Below are 14,283 nucleotides of genomic sequence, written 5' to 3'. Positions count from 1 at the left end.
CGGAGCAGAGCTAGTTCCAACTTATCATTCCAAACTCATCCCCCGCCACTTCCCCAACTTGCCCTACCTTCAGTTACACTGAGCTTTTTCCATTGCCCTAAGCAGGCCTTTTTCTTTTAGGATTTACTGCCTTTTCCCACATTGATTCCTCTGCTGTGATGCTCCTCCCTGCTGGCGTGGCTGGCTCATTCTTCAAGACCCACTTCAGTTACCAGCAACTCTGCTGAAGCCTTTCTGAACCCTTGGGCAAAATTAGTAATTCCCTTTACAGGTCTTGAATAGTTGTCTGTTCACATCTTGAATATGGTGCATGATACACTCTTGAAAGTATCTGCTTAAGTGATAATAATGGCAGCTGTTTATTACATGTGCTAAAGACTGAGTTAATGTGACTGAGCTTTATAATATTAAATGGTGTATGATTTTAAATCTAACAGCTCTGAGACACAGAAAATCAGCAAGAGGCTGAGATGAAATTGGAAACTATTTTCTGGGTACTAAGAATGTAGGGATCAACTAGACACATGGTATTCTCTTCCCCTGGGGAGCTCCAACTCTTCAAGGACAGGGGTCAAATAGTAGTAAATGTGTGGCATTTATTGAATGTTTGATGTTTACCTGGCACACTGAAGACATTATCTGTAAATATTACAGCTACTCTACAAGGCAGGTGATATTATCCCCATTTCACAGAAAGGGAAACTTACATGCTCAAGATCACACTGCTGGTGCAAGGATTTGAACCCAAAGTATCTAACTTCAAAGTATCCTACTGATCTCCATATTCTAAGTGCCGAGCACATAGTAGGGGCATAATAAAGAGTGTTGGATGAACAAATTTCTGTAAGCAGGTTCCTTCTCCCACACTACAAGTATTAATAGTGCTCTTCTGTTGAAATATTTCTCGGTCTCAGCTCTGTTCTCATTACACGTAGTGGCATCAGGGAAAATTAAATGCTGTCTTGGAATGACCAGTGGTGCCAATTAACCAAGAACATTAGGAAATTGTAAATGATTGTAAATTCAATAATAATTAAAAGGATGTAATTTTACTAAAAATAAGATGTAAAAATTAGCGAAGTTGAGCAAAATTCAGACCTTTAATTATAGAAATTGAGCATATTGAAACTGAGATCCTCATAAAACAATAAGAAAGAAGTATATAAAAACCTCATTTAAATAAAAAAAAACGTTATCACCCAAGTTGATACATTGGACACTGTTAGAATGTGAAAAGAGCACTGGAATCAACTAAAGTTGATTCCAGATCTGATACTTACAGCTGAGGAAATTCAAGCTATTTTTTTTTCTCTGAAATTGGGCTCATCAACAAAATAAGGATAGCAATGAATTCACTGAGTTTTTGTGAGGATCAAATGAGAATACCACCTAATTTACTACCTAACAACACATACTTGGCACTCAGTAATGAGTCTGCGTCTCATACTTTAAAAAATGAATGCATGGGCTGGGTGGGGTGGCTCATGCTTATAATCCCAGCACTTTGGGAGGCTGAGGTGGGTGTATCACCTGAGGTCAGGAGTTCATGACCAGCCTGGCCAAAATGTTGAAAGTGCAAATTAAAACCATGGTGAGATACCAGTATACATTTAACAAAGTGGCTAAAATAAAAAAAATTTTGGACATTACCAGATGTTGGGGAAAATAAGGAAAAACTGAATAATTCATACATTGCTGGTGGGAATGTAAAATAGTACAGCTACTCTGGAAAACAGTTTGGCAGTTTTTTACAAAGTTAAACATATACCTATCATATAACCAGGCAGTCACACTCTTGAAAATTTGTCCTAGATAAATGAAAACTTATGTTTATGCAAACATTTGTACACAAATATTTCTTACAGGTTTATTTGTAACAACCAAAAACTGGAAACAACCCAAATGCCCTTTACAAAATAAATGGATAAGCAGACTGTGGGACATCCATACCATGAAATACTACTCAGTAATAAGGAGGGAGCTATGGATACACCCAGCAACTTAGATGGATCTCAAAGTCATGCTCAATGGGAAAAGCCAATCTCGAAAGGTTAAATACTCTATAGTTCTATTTATACAAGTTTCTCAAAATAGTAATAATAACAATATGGGGAACAGAGCAGAGGTTAGGGAGAGAGAAGGAAATAAAGGATAGCAATGCACTGACATTCCTTTGTAGTGACAGAATGGTCTGTATCTTTTTTTTTTTTGAGACAGAGTCCGACTCTGTCATCCAGGCTGGAGTGCAGTGGCGCAATCTCGGCTTACTGCAACCTCTGCCTCCCGGGTTCAAGCCATTCTCCTGCCTCAGCCTCTGGAGTAGCTGGGACTACAGGTGTGCACCACCACGCCTGGCTATTTTTTTTGTCTTCTTAGTAGAGATGTTTTGCCATGTTGACCAGGCTGGTCATGAGCTCCTACCTCAAGTGATCCACCTCCCAAAGTGCTGGGATGACAGGCCCAAGCCACTGTGCCCGGGGATTACATTTCAACATGAGATTTGGGTGGGGACAAGTTTCCAAACGATATCACACACACATACTGAAAGATACGAGTACAGGCAAAACCTGGTGAAATCTTTTTTCAAGCAATTCTCCTGCCTCAGCCTGCCAAGTAGGTGGGATAACAGGTGTGCACCACCACATCTGACTAAATTTTGTATTTTTAGTAGAGACGGGGTGTCACCATGTTGGCTAGAATGGTCTCCATCGCTTGACCTCGTGACCTGGCCGCCTCAGCCTCCCAAAGTACTGGGATTACAGGCATAAGCCACTGCACCCGGCCGTTGTTTTTAATTCTGGCACTAATAACTGTTTTAAATTCTTTCTTGAACCCCTGATATTGTTTGTTTCCAGTTCTGTCCACTTTGCCGTTTAATACCCGATGAGAATCCAAGCAGCTTCAGTGGCAGTTTAATAAGACATCTTCAAGTTAGTCACACTTTGTTTTATGATGATTTCATAGTAAGTATATTTTCTTATTTTTACATTATGTTTTTATGCTGTCTTTGTTAAGCTTACTTTTCTGATCCAAGTGAATAAAATTATAGAGGAAAAAATGTATATATAGCTATAGTGTTGAGTATTAGCATTATGTAAGAAATCAAGAAAATAGAATGTTTTGGCCTGGCACAGTGGCTCATGCCTGTAATCCCAACACTTCAGGAGGCCGAGGTGGGCAAATCACTTGAGGTCAGGAGTTCAAGACCAGCCTGGGCAACATGGTGAAATCCTATCTCTACTAAAAATTCTAAAAATAAAAAAATTAACCAGGCGGTGGCATACGCCTGCAGTCCCAGCTACTCCGTAGGCTGAGGCAGGAGAATCGCTTGAACCCAGGAGGCGGAGGTTTCAGTGAGCTGAGATCGTGCCACTCCACTCCAGTCTGGGCACCTGAGTGAGACTCTGTCTCCAAAAAAAAAAAAAAAAAAAGCAATTTCAAGATAAAATTTAATAACGATTCAAGATCGTCATTTGAGAATTTTCTCCATGCTTTCTATCTGCCAATTATTATTATCCAGGTTGAACATAAGGAGCTCAGGTTCTAAACTAGTTTTAAGCAACAGCTCTGTCACATATGTGCGACCTTGCAGAAGGCATTTAACCTCTGAAACTCAGTTTGTCCATTGGTTAAGGGAAGAGATTAAAAGCACCTACTCTCAAAACTCTTCTTAGGATTAAATGAGATAATGTATATAAAGTGATTTGCACAGTTCAGGCACAGATGTTTGGCAAATTGGAGATGGGATAGGAGTAGAATTGTTAGGACCACTTGAGGAACTGAACAAGGAACATGACAGAGGCTTTAAATCCTCAGCTCCATATCTCTAAGCATGTGTCTTTTGTGGCCCATACGGCACACAGGCCTCAACAGAACTTGGTTCTGGTCTGTGTGTTCTCTCTGGTAAAACAAAGAGGTTTCTCTTGGCCCGGTGCGGTGGCTCACGCCTGTAATCCCAGCACTTTGGAAGGCTCACGCCTGTAATCCCAGCACTTTGGAAGGCCGAGATGGGCAGATCACGTGGTCAGGAGATCGTGACCATCCTGGCTAACACGGTGAAACCCCATCGCTACTAAAAATACAAAGAAATGAGCCGGGCGTGGTGGCAGACGCCTGTGGTTCCAGCTACTCAGGAGGCTGAGGCAGGAGAATGGCGTGAACCGGGGAGGGGGAGCTTGCTGTGAGTCGAGATCACACCACTGCACTCCAGCCTGGGCGACAGAGGGAGACTCCATCTCAAGAGGTTTCTCTTTACCTTAGCTCTATGAGATGTTCTAAAGCCAGGTCGATTCTATGGCTCTTCTGGCTAATCATGTTCAGTCTGTTCTCAAGATCTTTCAGACAGGCCGGGCGCGGTGGCTCAAGCCTGTAATCCCAGCACTTTGGGAGGCCGAGACGGGCGGATCACGAGGTCAGGAGATCGAGACCATCCTGGCTGACACGGTGAAACCCCGTCTCTACTAAAAATACAAAAACTTAGCCGGGCGAGGTGGCGGGCGCCTGTAGTCCCAGCTACTAGGGAGGCTGAGGCGGGAGAATGGCGTGAACCCGGGAGGCGGAGCTTGCAGTGAGCTGAGATCTGGCCACTACACTCCAGCCTGGGCGACAGAGCGAGACTCCGTCTCAAAAAAAAAAAAAAAAAAAAAAAGATCTTTCAGACAAAGCATGATCCAGAGCTAGGCAGGATGAAGCCACTTTGATAAGAATACTTTGCAGCCACTCACAGCCATCTTCTTGGGTGTGGAAGTGAGCTTGAAGTAGTGTTCTTTGTTTTGATTTTTTGCTTCCTGAACTACTATATACTAAGCTAAGCACTCTATGTATATATCACAATAAATTGTGATATGTACATAAGTTGTAGCAACTTCCGTGAAGTGAATACTGTATTTTTATCTTCATTTAACTGAAATATCTGAAGCTCAAAGGTTAACTAAATTACCTAAGAACAAGCCAGTATGAAGACCAAACCTTGTGCTCTGCTGTGCTTTATGGCTTTCCTTTGGATTTTGTGGAGTTTTTTTTGTTTTTTGTTTTTATGTTGCAGAATGGACTTTGAATAGAGATTTCATCTTTTGTTATTGTGGAAGAGGAGAGGGATTGCAGAGGATAGGGTTCTTAATGGTTTTTGTTTTACTTATAGAATGTGCTGACATAGAATTTTGAATTCCACTTTGACACATAGGGAGGTAAAGAGAAAGTTTTGTTTTTAACATTTTCTTCGGAAATAGCTATTCAGTGGTACTGCTGGCATTGGTGAAGCCTGTGGGGGTGCCTGAACTTTGCTCCATTTTACAGGTTTGTGTGGAACATAGCACTCTGAGCAGGATTTGTAATGATGACTAAAAACTTCTCATTATATCAGATAAAAACTTCAAATTTTGAATCAAGGCTTTTTATTATGACAGTAACTAGTTAATTGATAGGCAGCAAAGTGAAGGAGAAAATTCATTAGCCCCAAGGCAAAAGTCCTGGGTTCTATGACAAGCTTTGTGGAACTTTGAACAAGTCTCCTAACTTTAGTTCCCTGCAAAATGAGGGTGTTGGATTGACCCTCATCCTCCAGTTTCTGAAATACTATTGACTCTGAATATTTCTAATTATTTTTCTTTATTATAGGATTTTAATATAATTGAGGAAGCTCTTATCCGAAGAGTCTTAGACCGGTCACTTCTTGAATATGTGAATCAGTCGAACGCCACATAATTTTATTAAAACGAAGGGAAAAGGGACCACTGAATTGCACCATTTAAGATGCTGCTTGAACAAATTGAAGGGAAGTTGTCAATGCTTGATGGGCAAAAATGTACAACACAGTTATATGTTTGTCCATGTTTATTGTTATAGTGCATTTAAAAACTGCTTTAATTTTGATGATTTAAATCTGTTTTACATCCTTGAGATTCCTACACATCTAACAAAAAAAAACCGTCTATATCAGTCGTTATTATATGGAAAAGGCACATGGTAGGCAAGTGGGTGGAGGATCTCGGTTTGCAAATTAGATAACACTCTGTGTATAATACTACATATTAATAACTACCATCATGGTTAGGCACGATAACTAATCTTTGTTCTATGTAAGAAAATAGAGAGTGAAACAAAATGCAGACATTCAAAGAAATAAGAAATCTGCTCCAATGCCCTTGCTCTAATCTCTAATAGATTAACATTAATAATCTTGTACGGGAGTTGGAAAGGAACATTTTGGAAGTCAAGGAAGTCCATTTAGGCCAGATGCAGTGGCTCACGCTTGTAATCCCAGCACTTTGGGAGGCTGAAGCGGGCGGATCAAGAGGTCAGGAGTTTGAGACTAGCCTGGCCAACACTGGTATCTGTGAAACCCCGTCTCTACTAAAAATACAAAAATTAGCTGAGTGTGGTGGTGGGCGCCTATAATCTCAGCTACTTGGGAGGCTGAGGCAGAAGAATCGCTAGAACCCAGGAGGCAGAGGTTACAGTGAGCCAAGATCACACCAGTACACTCCAGCCTGGGTGACAGAGCTAGACTCCATCTCAAAAAAAAAAAAAAAAAAAAAAAAAAAAAAAATCCATTTAACCAAATTACATTACATAATACTGTAACAAAATAAGTTTTGTGTTAGAAAAGTATACTTAATTCTTTGACTTTTTGTAACTGCATACATAAGAATTCAACATTTTTCAAATATTTGTAGTTTATTTTGAAATATTTCTACAATATAGGCAATTTCTTAAAAACCGTCAGGTGATACTTACAGTAGAAGTATTAACATCCAAACTTTTTAGTAGAAAACCCTAAGGGTTTTGATTTCTTTTTTGATTGTAACATTTTAAAAATTATGAAATAAAAGTACTGAAAACCAGACACAAAATTTATAGCTGAATGCTTTATTATAAGCAAATACTCTTTTAGGACTCAGCCAGTCACCACACGTGTCCTTTTTGTATCCTGTCACAATTACAACCCCACAAAAGTAACCACTAGACTGATTTAAATGGTAATCACTTTGTTGCATTTGATTACTGCTGCAACACCTAAATGCATATATCTATATTTTAATATTATCAATTTAAAATTATTAAATGTATATTTTATTTTACATCTCTTTTTTAATCTAGAAGTTCCCTCTTCTTTCTAGTTCCTTAGAATTTACCTGGTGAAGAACCTGATCCTAGGACCTATAGAGTTTCACATACTTTGTATTTTGCTGATTGCACACTCATGGCACAGTTCAGCACATTCCCCTGTCCTCTAGATATTAGCACATGGGGCAGGTTCAGGCACATTGTATTTGAGAAGACTTTGGTTCAGTCCTTTGGCAAGACTGTAAATCATGGTGTCTTTCTTCCTTCCTTCCTTCCTTCCTTCCTTCCTTCCTTCCTTCCTTCCTTCCTTCCTTCCTTCCTTCCTTCCTTCCTTCCTTCTTTCCTTCCTTCCTTTCCTTCCTTTCCTTCCTTTCCTTTCTTTCCTCTCTGTTGCCCAGGCTGGAGTGGGCACTGCAACCTCCATCTCCCGGGTTCAAGCAATTCTCCTGTCTCAGCCTCCCAAGTAGCTGGGACTACCACAATGCCTGGCTAATTTTTGTATTTTTAGTAGAGAGGAGGTTTTACCATACTGGTTAGGCTGGTCTTGAACTCCTGGCCTCAAGTGATCCACCCGCCTTGGCCTCCCAAAGTGCTGGGATTACAGACATTAGCCACTGCGCCTGGCTAAGTTTTGTATTTTTAGTAGAGACGGGGTTTCGCCATAGTAACCAGGCTGGTTTCAAACTCCTGACCTTGTGATCCGACCACCTTGGCCTCCCAAAGTGCTGGGATTACAGGCTTGAGCCACTGTGCCCGGCCTACAGGGTTTTTATCTAACCTTTCTGTTACAACTATACCACTCTTCTTCTATACTGAGAGTCCTGGTTTTCAAGAACACAGAGCATGATAGAATTAGAACATCCCACAATTACTCATTTCTTTTATTTACCTTACACTTGCAATTGCCTCAGAATACAACCACAACCAATATGGCAATTGAAATAAGTGTTCCATTTGCTTTTCCCATTCTTTCCCAATTTTTAATTTAATTTTATTTTTTTATTCTTTTTTTTTTTTGAGATGGAGTCTCGCTCTTGCTGCCCAGGCTGGAGTGCAATGGTGCGATCTCGGCTCACTGCAACCTCCGCCTCCCGGGTTCAAGCGATTCTTCTGCCTCAGCTTCCTGAGTAGTTGGGATTATAGGCATGTGCCACCACACCCTGCTAATTTTGTGTTTTTAGTAGAGATGGGATTTCTCCATGTTAGTCAGGCTGGCCTCAAACTCTCGACCTCAGGTGATCTGCCCACCTTGGCATCCCAAAGTGCTGGGATTACAGGCGTGGGCCACTGCGCCTGGCACCCCAATTTTTAAAATAGTTATACTATATCAACATTTTCAGAACATACTGGTATAGCATACTGTACTTTCTTCCTTTTATCCCCCATTTATTCTTAGTTCTTCAACTGTGTATTTAACACTTACCCCAGTTTTTGTTGTTTTGTTTTGAGGTGGAATCTTGCTCTGTCACCAGGCTGGAGTACAGTGGTGTGATCTTGGCTCACTGCAACCTCCGCCTCCCAGGTTCAAGCAATTCTCCTGCCTCAGCCTCCCAAGTAGCTGGGATTACAGGTGGGCACCACCACGCCCAGCTAATTGTTGTATTTTTAGTAGAGATGGGTTTTGCCATGTTGGCCAGGCTGGTTTTGAACTCCTGACCTTAAGTGATCCACCCGTGTTGGCCTCCTAAAGTCCTGGGATTACAGGCGTGTGCCACTGCGCCAGGCAGTTGCCCCCAGTGTTTATTTGATGGCTCTGACTGTTTCTCATATCTGACCCTTTAATTATGAATCCAGGGCATAGATTAGTATCTCTATCTTGAAAGGAAGCAAAGAAGCCATGAAAATGAGTGGTATCAACTCCTGAGGATAAAATGTTATTTGACTAGAGTTAGCTTTTTAATTGTGATCATTTATAAACTTCTTTGTTCCTTACATATAAGCATAGTCATAACCATGGTACCCAAAATTTTCTGTAAGTTATTGTAACTCCTTAAAGGTCTTGCTACAGTTCTTCTATTCAGTACAAATAACTGGGAAAATGTAAAGCTGAGTGAAATCTGGTGAGCCTCATAGCCTCCCTTTTAGATATTGGTTTTAAGTTTGCTTTTCACAGCTGCTAAAAAGTAACAACTAATTTTTAGTTGCACAACCTCTCTTTCTTAAATTTGGATGGATCATACAATAAAGCAAAACCTGGCTGATTACAGTGGCTCACACCTATAATCCCAGCACTTTGGGAGGCTGAGGTGGAGGGTCACAGGAGCCCAGGAGTTCCAAGACCAACCTGGGCAATATAGTGAGACTCCTCTTAAAAAAAAAAAAACCAAAAAAAAGCTGGGCATGATGCACACTGTTATTTTCAGCTACTAAGAAGGCTGAGGTTGGAAGATCACTTGAGCCCAGGAGGTTAACACTGCAGTGAGCTATGATCATGCTACTGCACTCCAGCCTGGGCAACAGAGCAAGACCTGGTCTCCAAAAACATAAATAATTAAATATAAATAAAAATCAAGCAAAACCTGTTGGGAAACAAGAGAAAAAGGAGAGGAATTTTTCAGGAATAATCATAAAAAGAAAAATGATCATCAGACTGAAAGTCTAGCGCCTGAGAGATGAAAACATATTTTTAAGCATTGGTGTTGACCATGCAGACAAACTTCTGTTAATTCAGAGCAGTACAAAAGGCACCTTTGAATCTATAAAACTTGAAAAAAGTTAAAAATTGTATTTTGGATAGGCCAGGCGCGGTGGCTTAAGCCTGTAATCCCAGCACTTTGGGAGGCTGAGACGGGCGGATCACAAGGTCAGGAGATTGAGGCCATCCTGGCCTACGTGGTGAAACCACGTCTCTACTAAAAAATACAAAAAACTAGCCGGGCGAGGTGGTGGGCACCTGTAGTCCCAGGTACTTGGGAGGCTGAGGCAGGAGAATGACGTAAACCCGGGAGGCGGAGCTTGCAGTGAGCTGAGATCCGGTCACTGCACTCCAACCTGGGTGACAGAGCGAGACTCTGTGTCAAAAAAAAAAAATTGTATTTTGGATAAAGCTTTAAGTCATCTGTCACTATTAACCTCAATGCAGCAATTCTGACTCCTGTGCCTGGATTCCTCTTATGATAATTTTGCCACCTACAGGACAGATTAGGTGCTGGTCGCCTGAATTATTTTGTGTTCTGAATTATTTTGAGTTCTAAAATGGTAAAGTGCAAATACTCATTGTTTCACTGTGCCTTTGGCCTTTTATAAAAAGGTATTTCTAATTCGTTGGTAAAAACCAATATTTGAAGCTATTGATTACCAACAAAAAAGTTTCACTGTCTTTATAGTGCCTCAGGATACAACTTTTTCAAGGCTTATTAGAGAAAAACTGATTCACATGTTATTCTTCTAAAGCTAAATTCTTAAAATGTAGGTTGAAAGAGTGGATTGATTGTGAATCTACACTAAACATATGGTCCCAGGCAGACCTCCTTAGAGACCTCCAGGCAGACCTCCTTACTGTCTTCAGTGATGTTGCATTTCGTTACTGTTACTGGGTGCCAAGTGTCTTTCATTTGGAAGTGAACTTACTCCAGTTATTGAATGTTTATCATATCATAATTTGTATTTTCAAACATTAAGTTTTTCAAACATTAAAAAGTCACTAAGAGATTCATTCTTTTATTATTCAACTACAAAAAAATTAGTGTAATGATTGGAATTTAAAATGTACAATTCTTTTTCTTCTGTAAGTATATATTGCTATGATAAATAAAAAATGGCAGGACCATTGTTTTTATTAAAATATCTACTGTGTCTATTCTTAAACATTAATCTTGGTTACTTTTTTATTCAAACCTAGTAATGCTTTTTAAATCTTCATCATTGAGCAACAATGATGAATGAAAGGTATACATTCATTTAGGCCAGTAGTTTGCAACTGGGGATAATTTTGTCTCCCAGCAGACTTTGGCAATGTCTAGACACATTTTGGGTTGTCCTAACAGGGCTCAGGTGTACTAGTGGCCTGAGATCTAGATAGAGGTCAGGGATGCTGTTCAGCATTCTACAGTGCACAAGACAGCCCCTCGCAACAAAGCATTATCCTGCTCAAAATGGCAATAGTGCCAAGGCTTAGAAACTGATTTGGCCAACATAATACTGAGCACTGTGGAATTATTCATTCTGCTAGCAAGAGGCTTCACTGAAATTTAAAAGGTAAGATGTAGATAGATTCTTCCCCCTGCTAAATCCATACTAAGTTTTGAATGGCCGTAGCTGCCATGTGTACCCATATGTCATGAGCATATTAATTTTTTGATTTTTTGCAAGAACATGTACAGGACAGAACACAAGTGTTACTGACGAAACCTCTGATGCTTCTCTGTTTGCTGAGTGACGTTCTAGATGATTGAGGGAACCCAGGATCAGTTGAGAAGATTTACCTTTATCATTTAGATTATCTTTATTGAAATAAGTAAGACAAAATATTACAGAGGGATACTCATGTCTGAGATCCTTGAAGATAATAGTTATGTTTTTGTATTATTACTAGAAAATCATGTGATGTCTTAATCCTAAATATTTCAGTGAAGACAGTGCATGGATCTTAAGGCTAATCATTGCCACCGAAGTAGCCATATAAGAAGCCCAACGAAGGAGAATCACAGGGAGTAGTATTGATCTAGGTGAATTGGATTATGCTACAATTACAAGTCCCAAATCCCAGGGCTCACCCAAAGTCTACAGTGGTTCCTGGCTATTCTCTAGGGAAGCTGTTCTCCAGCTTCAGAATTCCAGGGTACTTTCATCTCATGGCATTTGTATATCACTGTGTGTTCCTATATCACCCCTCACAACAGGCTGCTGTGTTGGCTACACAGGTAATTTCTGTTCATTATTTGCCAATGCAAGTCACATGGCCATATGTAATGTCAAGGCATTGAGGAAGTGCAGTCTTCTCATGTAGAAGAGAACTGGATACTGGGGCATAATAGTAATACCAACCATGAAAGTACAAGCCAGGCAGAGTTGACAAAGACAGGAAGTACACAGGGTAAAGACATTAAAAATATGTGTGGAAAGAAGGGGTGAAAAGTAAAAATGAGACTAGCTTTCTAAAACATGAAGTGATATTCATTTTTGCCATGGTAATATTTTATTTTTCTTTTTTTGTTTGTTTGAGATGGAGTCTTGGTTTGTTACCCAGGCTGGAGTGCAGTGGCATGATCTCAGTTCACTGCAACCTCTACCTCCCAGGTTCAAGCAGTTCTCCTGTCTCAGTCTCCTGAGTAGCTGGGACTACAGGCATGCACCACCATGCCCGGCTAATTTTTGTATTTTTAGTAGAGACGGGGTTTCACCATATTGGTCAGGCTGGTCTCAAACTCCTGAACTCAGATGATCCGCCTGCCTCAGCCTCCCAAAGTTCTGGGATTATAGGCATGAGCCACCACGCCTGGCCCTGCCATGGTAATATTTTTGTTAATTTTACTTAAAGTTTGGGATTATTTTACCAAATGAAAGACCTGTCAGTTTCTCAGACATAAGATAGTGATTTCTTTTTTTGAATCGTTCTTTCTTATTTATTAACAAAAATGCCAAATATGTTCTCTGTCCCTTATAACAGTATTTTCTCAGTATACTCCTTGTGTGCTGCCATCAGAACCACTTGGGATACTTGTTATATAACTGCACTTTCCTGGGCCCTCTCCAGATGTACAGAATCTGAAATTATGGATTCATCAGGAAGTCATTGACATGTATTCCAATCTGCCCATTTCTCATCACCTCCATTTTTACAATTCTATTCTATCCATTAGCATCTCTTGCCTGGATCCCTAGAGCTATGTAATTGGACTCCGTGCCTACATGTAAGAAATTGTCCATTTCTCAGCCAGTCATGGTGGCTCATGACTGTAATCCCTGCATTTCGGGGGGCCAAAGTGGGTGAATCACCTAAAGTCAGGAGTTCGAGACCAGCCTGGCCAACATGATGAAACCCCATCTCTACTAAAAATACAAAAAATTGACCAGGCACAGTGGCTCACGCCTCTAATCCCAGCACTTTGGGAGGCCAAGACGGGTGGATCACCTGAGGTCAGGAGTTCAAGACCAGCCTGACCAACATGGAGAAATCCCGACTCTACTAAAAATACAAAAGTAGCTGGGCATGGTGGTGCATGCCTGTAATCCCAGCTACTCGGGAGTCTGAGGCAGGAAAATTGCTTGAACCTGGGAGGCGGAGGTTGCAGTGAGCTGAAATTGTGCCACTGCACTGCAGCCTGGGCAACAAGAGCAAAACTCTGTCTCAAAAAAAAAAAGTCCATTTTTCATACAGCAGTTGGAGAGATCTTTAAAAGCGTCAATCTGATTGTGCCATGCCACGTTCTCACTGCTTAAAATGCTTCCAGGGCCTCCATTGTTTTCTTTGTTGTTGTTTGTGTGTGTGTGTGTGTCCACGAGTCAGTTTCTTTGTAAATATATATTACATCTCTAGAAAAAGAATCCCAGGATTTTCCCGCCTGTGTGTTTTCGTCTTGCTTCTTCATGGTCCATGATGCCAGCTGAGGTTGTTAGTACAATGAAACCAAACTGGCAGGATGGGAGCAGATTATTCTGCCATTTTTCTAGATCTTTGAGTTGCACATCAAATCCGGGGCTAATCACTCCACACTTGTTTAGCCTGCCTGTGAGGTTCACAATTTTCCCAGCTCTGATCATCAATGATTTCAGACTCACCAATGTAACCATGCTTCATTATCACAGTTAGAAACCGGATGATGACTTTGGAGCATGGCCCAATAAGAACCTGGTGTTTGGCATTGTTGATTCTCTTGAGAGCATCAGCCAGGACATTTATGTGCACCATTGTGGTGATGTGGAAAGATGGTGGAAAGAGGTTTTTTGTTTTTTTTGAAACAGGGTCTCGCTCTGTCTTCCAGGTTGAGTGCAGTGGTATGATTACAGCTCACTGCAACCTCGACCTTTTGGGCTCGAGCCATCCTCCCACCTCACCCTCCCTAGTAGCTGGGATCACAGACATGCACTACCATGCTGGGCTAAGTTTTAAAATTTTTGTAGAAACTCTCACTATGTTGCCCAGGTTGGTCTCTAACTCTTGGACTCCAGACATTCTCTTGCTTTGGCATCTCAAAGTGTTGAGATTACAGGTGTGAGCCAACATGCCCAGCCTCCATCATTATGAGAATAAATTCTAAAGGCCCTTCTATGCCCTTC

General features: G+C 40.8%; 1 protein-coding gene and 1 pseudogene across 2 annotated transcripts in view; one reads left to right on the top strand and one right to left on the bottom strand.

The window, feature by feature from the left end:
- Positions 1-13,356, top strand: part of LOC105498269 (ring finger protein 125) — a 55,437-nt gene extending 42,081 nt beyond the window's left edge. Inside the window, exons 5-6 of one of the 2 annotated variants that reach the window (XM_071085494.1) lie at positions 2,856-2,963; positions 5,617-13,356. In XM_071085494.1, coding sequence (XP_070941595.1) covers positions 2,856-2,963; positions 5,617-5,703 — 195 coding nt within the window. In that variant the 3' untranslated portion in view covers positions 5,704-13,356. The remainder of the gene's footprint in view (positions 1-2,855; positions 2,964-5,616) is intronic. The other variant, XM_071085495.1, reaches the window with a different exon arrangement.
- Positions 13,335-14,001, bottom strand: LOC105498280 (small ribosomal subunit protein uS8-like; annotated as a pseudogene).
- Between the last annotated feature and the right edge of the window lie 282 nt (positions 14,002-14,283).

This window comes from Macaca nemestrina, chromosome 19, assembly GCF_043159975.1.
Source record: "Macaca nemestrina isolate mMacNem1 chromosome 19, mMacNem.hap1, whole genome shotgun sequence".
In the NCBI taxonomy this organism is placed as follows: domain Eukaryota; kingdom Metazoa; phylum Chordata; class Mammalia; order Primates; family Cercopithecidae; genus Macaca; species Macaca nemestrina.
This window is presented reverse-complemented; position numbering and strand designations above follow the sequence as displayed.